This window comes from Galleria mellonella, unplaced genomic scaffold (genome assembly GCF_026898425.1).
Source record: "Galleria mellonella isolate WM207_F2 unplaced genomic scaffold, CSIRO_AGI_GalMel_v1 utg184, whole genome shotgun sequence".
Classification (NCBI taxonomy): Eukaryota; Metazoa; Arthropoda; class Insecta; order Lepidoptera; family Pyralidae; genus Galleria; species Galleria mellonella.
Genome location: NW_026442025.1, coordinates 7,126,538 through 7,140,369, shown reverse-complemented (window position 1 = coordinate 7,140,369; position 13,832 = coordinate 7,126,538). Strand labels below are relative to the sequence as shown.

The 13,832-nt window shown below is 29.2% G+C and overlaps 3 protein-coding genes across 4 annotated transcripts; all 3 read right to left on the bottom strand.

Moving 5' to 3' along the window:
• Positions 1 to 643: 643 nt before the first annotated feature.
• On the bottom strand, positions 644 to 2,508 carry LOC113512065 (gastric triacylglycerol lipase-like). The gene has a single exon (XM_052893702.1). The coding sequence runs from the start codon at positions 2,432 to 2,434 to the stop codon at positions 884 to 886; it is 1,551 nt and encodes a 516-aa protein (XP_052749662.1). The 5' UTR covers positions 2,435 to 2,508; the 3' UTR covers positions 644 to 883.
• A 5,678-nt stretch (positions 2,509 to 8,186) lies between these two features.
• Positions 8,187 to 11,955, bottom strand: LOC113512039 (GDP-D-glucose phosphorylase 1). Its single transcript, XM_026895802.3, has 6 exons — positions 10,830 to 11,955; positions 10,599 to 10,728; positions 10,351 to 10,501; positions 9,879 to 9,981; positions 9,256 to 9,568; positions 8,187 to 8,345 (listed from the first exon to the last, which is right to left on the bottom strand). Exons 1-6 carry the CDS (start codon positions 10,986 to 10,988, stop codon positions 8,224 to 8,226), a joined length of 978 nt encoding a protein of 325 aa, XP_026751603.1. The 5' UTR covers positions 10,989 to 11,955; the 3' UTR covers positions 8,187 to 8,223.
• A 136-nt stretch (positions 11,956 to 12,091) lies between these two features.
• LOC113512100 (uncharacterized) lies at positions 12,092 to 13,806 on the bottom strand. 2 transcript variants are annotated; one of them, XM_026895877.3, is made up of 3 exons: positions 13,335 to 13,806; positions 12,687 to 12,821; positions 12,092 to 12,436 (listed from the first exon to the last, which is right to left on the bottom strand). In XM_026895877.3, exons 1-3 carry the CDS (start codon positions 13,608 to 13,610, stop codon positions 12,143 to 12,145), a joined length of 705 nt encoding a protein of 234 aa, XP_026751678.1. In that variant the 5' UTR covers positions 13,611 to 13,806; the 3' UTR covers positions 12,092 to 12,142. The 2 variants fall into 2 exon arrangements, with proteins under 2 accessions (XP_026751678.1, XP_026751679.1); XM_026895878.3 differs by having other exon boundaries at positions 12,702 to 12,821.
• Between the last annotated feature and the right edge of the window lie 26 nt (positions 13,807 to 13,832).

The window sequence follows — 13,832 nt, the reverse complement described above, 5'->3', positions numbered from 1 at the left end:
CGGCGACGCCACATATATCCTTTCGGGATACAGAAGTTTTAACTAAATGATGTCTTTACATAGGACATATTTAAGAAAAATCAATATAAGGCTTTAATCTAAGAGACTCCAAAAAAAAAAAAATTTTTTTAGAAATTTTGTCTATAACTTTGTATGTTTCTACATCATACAGAAATGAATGCACTATTGCGGATCGAATATATGTGACAAAAATTCACACTGAATGCGATTTTCACAGTTGTTTCCTGAAAGTCTAATTTCAAATTTGGTATATATTTTATCTTGATACGCCATCTAGAAGTAATTTATATTTTATTATTAGTTTTCCTACTTCTATAATTCACTGGTACAAAGTAAAGCGTGCAAAAAGCCAGTGTCAAAATAAATACGAACACGAATATAAACGATTGATTGCAAATAGAATTATTAATATCTAATTAGAATTTATAAAGATGTCGCGTAACATACAAAAAATACTGGCATATTGAAAATTGATATCCATTTGATGTCGATTAACGAGTTCGATTACTCGCAAATATATGCTTAACTAGAGCGGTATATTTTAAAAAAGAGACTACCTATATATTAAAAAAAAAAGTCAATTGTACAGACAGGTATATTCGAATAAATAAAAATTACAATATCAATTAGAAAAGTTTACTTTCATAAATGTTTACAAACTAAACAATAGAATATCATTGGTATATGCTAGGAACAAATGTATATTATAATAAGCGTAAACACAATCGTAAACGTAACATAACATTGTTATGACTCGAATTGATAATAAAACTAAACTCGCTAAAAATATTTAAGACGCTAGTTACATATTTTATTTTTTGTCAATTAAAATAATTACACGACATGTAATAATTTTAATTGGCTAAGAGATTTCAGTTACCATTCTTAACTCGTTGGTATCAATATCCTGATTGTAATTAGTCCTACTGACACCTTCTTCTAACAACTCCAATAATTTATCGTAAACTAGTTTTGGAGCGTCTACGGCCCACAGAAAATCGATGTGATTAAATTCTTTCAATGGCACTATATAATGTTCAATTGGATTAGCTATTTGCACGTATAGATTTGTTACATCTACGTCGCTGGATAACCAGTCATTTTGGGCACTAAATAAAGCTATAGGCAGAGTTATTTTATGCACTGGGTATTCAGGCGGCAGAGGAGTACCGTACTGCTTCATGTTTCCATCAAGACCAAAATCAAATTGCTGAAAACGACCGTTTTTGCGAATCTCTTGAGCGTAGTGAACCAGCGTCCTAGTCGATGCTCCAGCCGGAACATGACCTAGTAGTATAGGCAACAAAGACTTATTGAATTGCCTCTCATCATGACCGCAAAGTACAAACAAGGAGTTCTCACATATCGCTTCTTCATAATGATTTATTTCACATGCATGTTTTGATAACCATCTAAGCACAGAGTTTTGCGGTAAAAACTCATTAGCTCCGAGTAGTTTCATTAGGTATTCAATATTATCACTAAACTTTGCTAGTAGTCTTATCGGACTTTTTATGTCCGACATATAGGCAACAGGCGCTAAAGCAAAGCCAGCCCTTAAAATTTTATTGTATTGAGTCTTTGTAGATAAGAGAGCGAACAGGACAGTAGTCCCCATTGAATGGCCTATGTAATTTATTTTTACGTCCCACCCTTTTAGCTCCATTATGTAATCGATAACCGCTGGTAAGTCGTGTTGACTCACATCATGGAATGTGAAATTCCAAAACTCAAAAGTATCAACATTTCTAGATATGTGTGCTCTGGAGTAAGTATTGCCTCTGACATTAGCCATCCAGACATCATAACCAGCTTCAGATAAAATGTATGCGAGTCCTTTATCTGGTCCAGCAATTATCCAATCAGCAGAGCTGCCAAGTAACCCATGATGAAGTAGAACAGTCTTTCGTGGGCTCATTTTATTTGACGAATTTTTGGAGAAAGGTATCCTATGAATTGTGAGGATATATCCATCATCAGTCATAACCGTATGTGACTCTGCAGGATAACCATGAAGAGCTAATATTTGTGGCGTAGTCATATGTATAGCCGGATCATCATTGGAACAACTATACTCAACTTTTTGAGGGGCAATTGAATCAAAAATTTTATTTTCCTTTAATTCAGCTTCAGCTATGTAGTTTTTAAATTTTCTTTTAATTCTTGTTTGTTTATCTTCCATTCCTGGCGGATCGATGTCGTTATCTGTCCCAAAATAAGTTGTTATCTTGTTCCGTACATTTTCTACGTAGAAATTTTTGATGCTCCTTCCTTTATCTCTCACGTAATTTGTGATTTGTGATGTTTTATTTGTGACTGCATCTACTAGTCTGTTTGGCAACCAGGAGACATAGCGTGAATCGCTGCATTGCAATAATACAAATAATGTAAACACGAGCAGTGACAACTTCATATTGTTTACTCGAACGCGGAGCCCGGGATACTGCCGTGACGATGTGTCGTGCACTAACAACTGAACTGATTATTGAAGTTAGCATGTAATTTATTCTATGCGAGAGGTCAAGGGGAGATAATGATTCATTTGTGATACAAATACGTTCGTATCATAGTTTACAAATATGCTATAAAACAAGTAAGTACATAAACAAAGTTAGCTAGTGATTCATTCAAAAATAATAATAGTATTTTGAATACTAAACAACAAGATCACTGTTATTAATTTTAGTGATTCTAATAAAACAATAACTTGGTATGTTTTAAACCTATTTATTACGATTATAACCTCTATATGCTAATTTGTGAATAAATTTAAGTATCTACCTACCTACTTACATATCTTTATTTTAGGTTATACCTAGATAATTTAAATAGGTGGATAAATAGATAAAACAATTAATGCTACGAATTTTCATTCAGAATTTCAGAACATTAGATGAAATTTCAAAATATTAATAAATTACCATTTTTTTAATTACTATCTGTAATTTTTAGTCTGTGTCTGTGTTAATAAAATCCGTAGGTTTTTAATTCTTTCTCTACTATAAAATTTCTTTTTGACCGTATATTAATATATTTGCTTGTTCTTTATAAATTTTTACAGAAAAGTGTAGAATTAACTTTTACCAATATAAAATAAAATTTACAGATATCTTCAATGTGACTTTAATAAATAATCTATTAAATAATTAATTTGAAACATTTTTTCAAGGTGTCACCCCAGAATTGTTAGAATAAGGAAGCATCATAAATAAAAATATAAAGAACCACCCTAGAACAAGGAGCATTGGGGTTTTTGGACCCTATTACTAACAGTCCCTTTCCCCCACTAAACATGGGTAGGTAGTTATTTTTATGTAGATGGCGCACCGAAAGTTAAAAAAAAAAACAATAAAAATATGGAAATAAAACTAGCTTATTTAGCATATTGGTCATATTCAGGGTTTATGAATGCAGGGTTACTTATTTTAAAACATTTTCAAAGATTATATATTCCGAAAAATGTGTAATTTTTTAAAATTGAACCGGTCAAGTGTAAATAGGGCTCTCACGCCGTAGTTACGTACATAAATACATAATCTTTTAACACCTATTGTCTTCACTGATTTTAATAAAATAAAATAAAATTAAAGGTATAATATTCTAACCATCATCTAATCATGATTATTATTAACAACATATTTAAGTTTTGAATAAAAAAAATATGCGATAAAAAAAGGTAGTATTAAAATGTAAAAATACGTACAGTCCATTCATATGGATAACCCAGTTCAACTAATAAGTTTAAAGAATATACTGCAAAAAACAATTACTTTAAAAAATAGAAGTGGCGCTATGATAGACGGATGTACAGACTACGAATATATATACCATAAGGGTTTCCATAAACAGGGGGGGAAAGGAATTATTAGTAATGGGGTTTCCATTACATAACAGCTTTTTTTTAATGGATGATAATGGAATGATAATCTCGCCTGCGCTAACAGTATACACTGGCTGGGCATCAGTAAGGGATAATTGGTGAAGATGAAAAGGCAGGTCAGTTAGCCTATCGATAAGTTAATCAAGATGGTTTCCATGGGGAACCGCGTGGAGGTCGACCTTCCCATCACTAACAATCCCTTTCCCTCAGCTCCCTTACTAGCAATATACACTATCAAATTGACCTCCACGTGATTCTCCCTAGTAACTATATTGGTTAATTCTTGAATTTATCACGATGGTCTAACTGACCTGCATTCAATCTCACCTATCATTCACTGATGCCCCATCAGTGTATACCAACATTGCAGCGAGGCTTCTATTTTGTTTTCACTAATTAAAACCCTTAAAAAAACAATTTAAATATTCTATTATTGATTTTGAGCACAACCTGTAATAAAATAATGATGACTAAATTGATTCAGACGGCATGTTTACAAATAACTATATACGTAGATAGTTGGCAACTTACCTACAACATTGTGGTTCACAATTTGCTAAAAGTTCAAAGTCTTAAAGCAATGAATCATTTTTTACATTAGATACTTACATTTACGTACCCCTTATTTTGAGGTTTTATTTAAGTTATTTTTAAAGATAGAATTTATTCATTTTTCTTGTTATTTCAATGTGTATTTTGTTTTATTAGAGAAACGTCATTACTTTTGAAACATCTATTTTTGTACTAGGGAACAACAACAATATTATATATCTTTATTCAGTATCTTATATTTTTTATTGTTTTATCCAACGAACCCTTCACACCTTATATTATTATTAGAAACACTGAAATCATAGTAATCTTCATTTTATTATTTTAATATATAAAATTCTCGTGTCACGGTGTTTGTTACCAAACTCCTCCGAAACGGCTTTACCGATACTTATGAAATTTTGTGTGCATATTGGGTAGGTCTGAGAATCGGCCAAGATCTATTTTTCATACCCGTCAATGATAAGGGTGAAACCCACCCCAAAATATTTTTTTTTTATTTTATTGACATTTTTTTTTATTTTTATTTTATTATAACTAAGCATTGAAAAATACATATAACTTAAAATTTTCATCGTTTTACGATCAACTCCTATATTTTAATTGCGATTTTTATATTTCGCAATAAGTGATAAAACAACGTTTACGGGGTCAGCTAGTTTTATATCAAATTAGTCTCTTGAATTAGATTTAATAAATCTTTTATATGTATCTACGAAGTCTACGATCATGTACGGTCTATACATGATCTTAGAGTTCATGAAATATAAGACATTATAGATGCCCTAGATACTTAAAATGACAAACTGACAAAACCTCTATAGACCTCTACACATGAAGATAACAATAGACATCACAAAATTCACTGTGATATTAACGGGCTGACTACATTAAAACTTGGGCGACATTTGTTGTTAATCTTTATTTTTGACATACTTAAGCGTCTGGAGACATCCGAATAAAGTCCAAACAATTACCTATCGGAAACGAGAAACATAGTAAGTTTGTAAATTTCTCGTCGTACATGTATATATAAATAATGTGTTCATTTTATATACACCTTAGCGATACGAGACTTTACTAATCCGACTACAAATTATTCAACAGAACAATTCATTCTAATTATTTAAATGATTTACAAATCATTCGAACACTAATTGTATTTATTCGAATACTAACGTCTTTCGACTACTAATGTTGTTCTACGATTTATATCACTCGACTACTAATTTCATTCGCTAGTAGTATTTATTGACGTATGAGAAGGTCCTTTTCTAAGAACGAGGAATTACATAGAAGGAATGATAAAATTAAAACTGTAAATCATATGGTTGCCTCCTTTCTTCTTATGCAAATATAATTAGTAAAAAGAGGACGAAAGATACTCCATCAGTTGCTACTTTTATCACTTCATAGCAGGCTAGTGTATAGAAAATAAAAAGAAAAAGCGACCCAACTTTTTCATAATTATTACATATTGCTTAAAAATTAATAAAATTTTGAAGTGTAGGTTGGAATTCGGCATTTGTGGATCTATGTATGCTTTTAATATGGATAGATTACATTATTAAAAGTGACATTTGGAATTTTTTTTACCTTACCGATTTTTTTTAACACGAATATCTTAAATTCGTATCGTATTGATGTTAGAATTAATTGAAGTGGGAGCCATTTTAAATTTATGCGGGCTTTTCCAAATATCTATTTATGCGAATAGAAAATATTAATTAATTGTTTATCTTAAGTTCAAATCCTTAATGCTATTTTATTAATCTTTATTGAAATAAATACTTTAATTACTTTGATTAAATTGACAGCCATTTTTATTAATTTTGATACCGGACTAATATTTAAAGTGTATACGGATCCACAGATATCGATTTTGAAATTAATCGGTAAGATAACAAATGAAATAAAAATGGCGATCATTTTAATTAATTCTGACACCGGATTCATACTTAAAGCATATAGGGATCTTCAGATTTTTATTTTGGTTACAATGTTAAAGATCCTTTGGATAAAATACAGTCGAATTTTAAATCTTCTTTTAGAAGCCATTTGAGGTTGATGTGGATGAATAGATTAATAATTCAAGTAACTGTGTCATAATGTATTTTAATGTAATAAGAATAACATCTGTATAATATTCAATAATATGTATATATGTACAAATTTACATAAATCTTATTTTTATTATGGAAGAAAATAGTATAAAATATAAATATTAATTAAAAGTAAATCAATTCATAATGAAAAAAAATCACCTTATTTCGCAAATTCTATTAATTTAGTTTTACAATATTTTAGCATAATAGGCCGCATATAAATAGCAATCAAATGTATAAATTTTCGAGAAAAATATTCACTACAATAGAAGTAATGTACATATATTGAAAATGAGATGAAAGAAAACTTCCAAAGCCGTAAAACTATCTTTAAAAAAAAAAATTCATTGATTTACTGTAGACTTTAGACATGACATTTTCTGTAATCTGTGATTTGTACAGGTAATGACGTCGCTTCTTATTTGTACGTATATGTGATTTGAAATATTTCCATCAATTTCAATCTACTCCTTCCGTGATCATCTTAATTCGTTTATGTAAGTAAACTTAAATTAATATTTTAGTTTAATAATTACTTATTATCAAATTAACTATTTTCTTATAATAGCATTAAATTCTGTATACAGCGCAATGGGTTCATCGAATACTTCGTCGGAGGTAGACGGAAGCTCGAGAACTTTCTTTATACCTAGATGAATTCATTATTGGAACTTGGAGATGGCAGAAGATTTCAGTGGAATTAGTTGAAGAATTGGAAATGGGGTAAAAGGTATAAATCGAAAATCCAATAGAACGAAGAGTAACTGATATATCTAGTCAGTTTATCTTTGTTCTTTTATGTTTTACGTATGACCTTCAGGAACTCTTTGTTAAAATTTAAAATTATTAATTACTCGAGTATCAACAATAAAGAGTTCATGAAGCTTATTTCCTTTTTGAGTAGGTAATCATTTTTGAAGTAGGCCATTTTATGGAGAGCAAATGCTACAAAATGAACCTCCTTTTGTAGTATTTACTCTACGCAAAAAGAAACTCTTAAATCACCTCATTCATGGAGTTTTTTTATGCGTAAATATAATACTGTTTATGATTCAGTGTTTTTGTCCTGTTGATTATTTTTTAATGTAATCGGGCCTAAAGTAAAATTTTAAGAAATGACTGATTATTGTCATGACTAATTCAACTTATAAGATTTAATAGAATGGTTTATGTAATATTGAGAAGTTCCTGTTCCATAAAAGAACAAGGTATATTCTCATCGTTTTTAAGTAATATTTATTCTTATATCCTCTACTGGTTTCCTAGTAAAATTTTATTAACTTTGCCTAAGAGCCTAATTAATTAATGGGCATCCATCATTTACATAAGATGCTCGAATATTTCTGATGTAGGCCAGTTAATATAGATAGAATAAGTCTAATATTTACGTGAAGATTTTTCCTTCGAGTTTTTATGATACTAGTATACGTTGCTGATCATCAATGATATCACAAACTTAAAAATGGGTTTACCAAAACTCCCTCAGATATGCAGTTTTTAGATTGAACTTGAACAGCTAATGTAATATCTGTTCTATATCAATAATATGAAAAGTGGATTAGGCCTACTGGGGAGACCACTATAAAAAAAACGCACCAAGTGTTCTACCTCTAGGTGGTGTGGAAATGAACACATTAAAAAAATTTTTTTTTAACAATAAATGATTTATTGAATATTTATATCTAAGTGTTTTATTTCATTACACAATTCTTTGAAGTCATTTATTTTGCACTTTTCTAGTTCACATTCTAGGTCTTCCTTCTGAAGTCTATCATAATCTTCAGCATCTATAAAATTTTTATAAAGTACATTAGTAAAATTCAATACAGGCCAGTGGTAACTCTAATTTGGTAATTCTAAGAACAAATTTGAACATAAAATTTGAATTTTAAAATTCATGATTAATGATTGGTTTGCCCTTTGCAAGGTACACAGTAATCTACATCAGAGGTTTCATATACAGCACTGGGTTAAGTAGAAACCCTTGATATATAAAGGGCTGAGAATATAGCCAATTATTATGATACTCAGATAAAAAGAATTTAAATTGTGATTGTTTGTTATCTTTTATCATGATTTTGTTCACGTTACTGTATTTCCATATAGTGTGTATACTAAATTTTGAAGTGATTGGTTAATCTGTTAAGGCACTAAAAAGTAACCAATTCACTTTTACATTTAGCACAGTATAAACAACTGCTTTTCATATGGTTGTTATATGAAAGGGTCAACACAGGGTAACTTTTGAAGGTTAGCAGGGGTGGGAAGGCATCGAGCTGCCATACATTCATTTGGTAAATGCCAAGGTTTACTGCATGCTTACATACCTTTAAATTTTATTATATAACTAATTTCTTATTTTGGACATTTTTGGTCAATCTAGTTTTTTTTTGTGTATGAAGTGTAATTTGAGTTTGCTGATCTAAAAAATTATGATATTAATTTTGACAAAAAAGATGGTGAATGTCAGTATTTTAATTTTATAGGTTTGAGTAATAATAGTATTTTTAATAATAATAGTATAAATGTGAAAGTAATTTGTTACCTTATAGTGACTTAACTAATCACTATAAAATTTGGTATACACATACTATATGGGTGAAGAAGAAAATAGGCTTTTTTCATCTTGGTCAGTAAACATATCCCGGTCATGTAGACAGTCACAGGTAATAGTTAATACATTATAAATATACTTACTATATATGGTAAACCATCCACTTATTTCACAAGCTGCAATATTAAGTGAATTTAACTGTTTTACAGCACTGCTCTTTCTAGGCCATATGAATATTCGTAATATATCTTTGCTATCATGGGATCCTGGTATTATTGTTTGTCCTCTTGTCATAAATATATTATGTGCAATAGATTTTTTCAAAAAATATTCTAGTAGTTTGTAAATTTCATTTGTTATTTTTGTAGCAGAATCTTGATCTGGTATTTCAAAACAAAACCCAGGAATTGGATAGTCATTGAAATAATAAATATGATTAATCAAATGAATACATTTCTAAAAGGAAAAAAATATTATTTGAATATTTTGTTATAATGACAATAGTAGGTAAAACATGTAATTATGTATGTACTAGTAGTACATACATAATTGGAAATTAATTTCTACAATAGATAAATTTGTTAAAATAGAATGCTAGAGTAAAGAGAGGTAAGACCCTTGTTTTATGAGTTTGTATGGAAAAGTATGTCAAAAAAAAAGATTTGCTTTTTTAAATGTAAGCTATTAAAATTCTAACTAAGCAGGAGGTATATTTTTCTTCCTTGATTACTAATGAACACCTATTGGGTTATTAAGGACTACTTACTACAGACTCCACTGGAAGATGATGTTCCTCCAGAAACAAGTGGTAGTGGAGATGATTGACAGAAGCTAATGCACATAAGCTGTTGAATGCAATCCGGAGATCACTGCAAAGAATAAGGTTAAATAAAGTAATGAAAGCCTTTCATAGACCCTTATTTATTCAACAGAATAGGTACTTCTGTGTCTTTTCCATTTATTTAATTGCTGCATTGAATAAATATTAGTTCTATATTTTATTCACTATGTAGTCCCTCATAGTGAATAAAATACAGAACTAATATTTATGATATTCTAAATTTACTTGTTAGAAACATTTTAATTATTTTTATACCACACTAATGGCAACCAAGCATACAGCTTGAATTAATGTATACATATGTATACAAGAATATAGCCCGAATTAATATATACATATGTATACACAAAGAAACATTTTACTAGAAACATGGTTAAATTTACTTGCATACACTCACCGATCCTGTGCAATGAAGTATATTTCAATAGCCAACTGCAGACTTTGTAATGTAACAATTTGTGGTAAACATTTATTAATTGAAGGACATAATAAAGTGTGGTAATGAGATAGTGGACTCACATTCACCAACAAAGCATGCTTATCAGATTCTAAAAATTTTAAAAGGAAAATTTTTGTTTTAATTATTTAATAACCACTAAAACTAATTGTTACATAAACATTAATTTAAAAACATATATTTCTTACCATCAGTTATGTAAAAAATTATTTCCTTTGGGGAAACTTTGGTAAAATTGAATTCATTTCTGTTAAATGGCTGACATATACTTTCAATTTGTTCTGGCATTCTCCTTTTACAACCACGGTCTGGATTCAACTAAATGACAATAAAAATGCGAGAACCCATTTTAATTCTTTAAGGAGATTTTAACAGAAATAAACATACTATCATAATTATAATTAAAAAAATCAACATACCTGTACTAGATATTTTGAGTCTATTAGTTTTTTCTGTAAATTGTTTATTTTGTATCTAAATACACCAGTTTCATTGTGTAGATGATCCCATTTTTGTTTCAAAGTTGGTATGAATTTATTTGTATTGTTAATATCGACAAAATCACTTAATTTATGCATTATATATTAAAAACAAAGGCTGTATTACGGAGCAAGTCACAGATTAGAGAGAATATGTTTAAAGATTAGAAAATCTTAAACAGGTACTTATATGCGAATTAAAAAAGGGTAGGTATTTACTACAACAAAAATGTGAAACTAAGTAAATACTATAATAATATAGGCAATTTAATTCTAGAGCGATTATAAATTACTTCATAATATAACATAGATAATGGATCTTTCTGTTTAGATATCTAAGTAACATAATTTCATTAAATTTAGAGGATGCATCTGTGCCCTGCCATATGAGCAGAAAAAGATTTTAATTAAAATTTTTTTGTCACTTGAACAGAGTTGCCAGATAAGAATTTCGATTTTTGACTGTAATGCTATAAATACATCAATAAAAAAGGCATTTCGACACGATCTTTTTTCCTAGACACGAACATATCCAGAGCAGACTTAAAGAGAATCTTCTATCTCTATGAACATATAATTATTTATCTATATATGTAGGTATATTGTATGTATATGTGTATGTATGTGCATAGATGTAGGTATATATTTATGTATATGTATATATGTATTTGTACGATAAAATATAATGTAATTCATTTAATTTTGGCTGTTTTAAAATTGTACACTGCTGTATCCGCTGACATTGATGCTCCTTTCCACTTTGGGTTTGCTGGAAGAAAACTCTATCAGAGTTAAGCTCGCCTTTGTACTTTTGTTTACCTCTGTCATATTTTTATAACTAATGTGTACAATAAAGTATTAAAATAAATAAATAAGTATCCTAGTTAACCTGATGTGTTAAGAACTGGGTTAGGTTAACATATTGTATAATCTGCTATTTCAATCACGTAGTGAATCAAACAGTGCACTTAAAAATAAAATATTTTATTAGTACAATATGTTGCCCTGCAATTGCAAAATTGTTATAATTAAAGGAAAATAATGTATACAGTAATGTATATGGTCTAATGTAAATGTATATGGTGACTATAAATGTTGATAGGAAACTGTTAAGAATTTGTAACTATAGGTGCTTTCATAAATTTTAAATGATTTGGTTGGGTTTTAATGAGATCTCAATTTTTGTCGTAGAAGAAAATAAATAAATAATATAAATTTATATTAAGAAGTATTTAGTAGCATTCTAATAAAAATTATGTTATGTTATTAGGATTTTGAGGATTATTTTCATTATATAGTAGTAATATATCCATTATTTTCTGTGACACCATGGCTGCATCATATGAGTTCATCTCGGATAATTTCTTAGTTACTATACGCCCTACATGGCCATGTTTTGTATTATCCAATCCAAATGCATCATTTTGTACACCTTTGAATACTTTTATTAAATTATCTATTATGCTTTTACATTTTATATTTTGGTTGTTACTGATATCCTGATAGTCATCACTACTCCAGTCTTCTTTTTGTTCTACTGGAATATCCTAAAAAAGTATAAAAAATATATATGTATATAAAACACATACTTAAATGTAAATTCTATAAAACATTACATACTCTAAATTCTCATGTTTATTATATAAGTTACTTTTCTAGATTTTTATAAACAGTGATGAGTAAAGTATACAGTTGATTTTTAAGAAAACTGGGAAACTACTTTTCAATAAAAGTACTATATAGTAGTATAGCAAATGAAGAATCTTTAATAATTAAGAATAAAAACCACATCCATACATTAATGTTGCTTACTTCTTGTTCTTCAATTTCTTCAGAATTTAGTTCCATAGCTGCTGAATCATTTTTCAATCTTTTGTTAACCTTTGTTAGAAATTGACATGCTTCCCATAGGTGCCAATTGACTGTGTATTCCTGAAGAAATAAGACAGAAATATTAAACAAGTCTTGATTGATAAAGTATTTACTTATTCAGTTTTAATTAGAGGAAAAACATGATAATAGGTAATGCAAATTGTTATTTGATTTTTTATGACAGTCCTACCAAAATTCCCTAATTTGTAGATACATATTGCTTATGGAATTAACAACATTATTCAGGGCAACTGTGACATTGGTAGACAGTACATAGTCTCCCCTGGAAACCATTATGCTGAATTCTAGGCATATTCCCTTACTGGTGCCCTGCCAGCGTATTCTCGTAGAGTAGGCGGGGTTACCATTCCATTATCATTCATTAAAAAAAACAGGTTAATTATCAGTTTATCTAAATGGTCACATTACTTCCCGTTTCTTATTAATGATAAACCTTGTAATGCAAAAGTTTAAAGATTAAAATGTTATGTTTATACTAGGGATTTAATAGGTAGGAAACCTTAACAATTCTATTTATATTTTTTCATACAATAAAATACTCTAGGTACTTACTTCACCATCGCCTTTTGCACGACTAGCATTCAATTTTCGTAAGTAATTCGCATAGGTAGATCTTATATTTGTCCATCGGTCTTTTACTGCTTGACCGGTAAATTCATTGCCGTATTTACGCGCAAACTCTGCGTATGTTTGGTCTCTGCTTTTTACTGATGTGTATTTAGGGTGTTTAGGATTCCAAATGTTCGGTTTACTTTCTATGAATTTAACTAATTTTAAGTTCATCTTTCTAGTCCAAAACACCTTTTCTTTTGCAAAATCTGATAACATTGTGACGTTTTCACGATTTATTTATTTATATAAGTTAAAAAACCTAAATGAGATACTTGATTGAGTTTTTAACACTTTATTTGTTTTTTGGTTTGTTTTTAATTTTTTTTCTAAGATTTAAAATAAAAACAATTGGAAAAATAATAAACTTTAAAAAAATAATGAGTTATTTAAACGTCAAAGTGACAGACGTACACTGATGTGACGTGTGTGTGTCAGGGT

What these genes read in the sequence shown, in the direction of transcription:
- LOC113512065 (XM_052893702.1), bottom strand. Translation starts at nt 2,434, where the DNA reads ATGAAGTTGTCACTGCTCGTGTTTACATTATTTGTATTATTGCAATGC.
- LOC113512039 (XM_026895802.3), bottom strand. Translation starts at nt 10,988, where the DNA reads ATGCATAAATTAAGTGATTTTGTCGATATTAACAATACAAATAAATTC. An exon ending in TACTTCATTGCACAGGATCG is followed by an intron (nt 9,982 to 10,350) that starts GTGAGTGTATGC and finishes TATTCTTTGCAG; the next exon opens with TGATCTCCGGATTGCATTCA. An exon ending in ATCTTCCAGTGGAGTCTGTA is followed by an intron (nt 9,569 to 9,878) that starts GTAAGTAGTCCT and finishes TTTTCCTTTTAG; the next exon opens with AAATGTATTCATTTGATTAA.
- LOC113512100 (XM_026895877.3), bottom strand. Translation starts at nt 13,610, where the DNA reads ATGTTATCAGATTTTGCAAAAGAAAAGGTGTTTTGGACTAGAAAGATG. An exon ending in GTGCAAAAGGCGATGGTGAA is followed by an intron (nt 12,822 to 13,334) that starts GTAAGTACCTAG and finishes TTATTTCTTCAG; the next exon opens with GAATACACAGTCAATTGGCA. An exon ending in AAGAAGTAAGCAACATTAAT is followed by an intron (nt 12,437 to 12,686) that starts GTATGGATGTGG and finishes ATACTTTTTTAG; the next exon opens with GATATTCCAGTAGAACAAAA.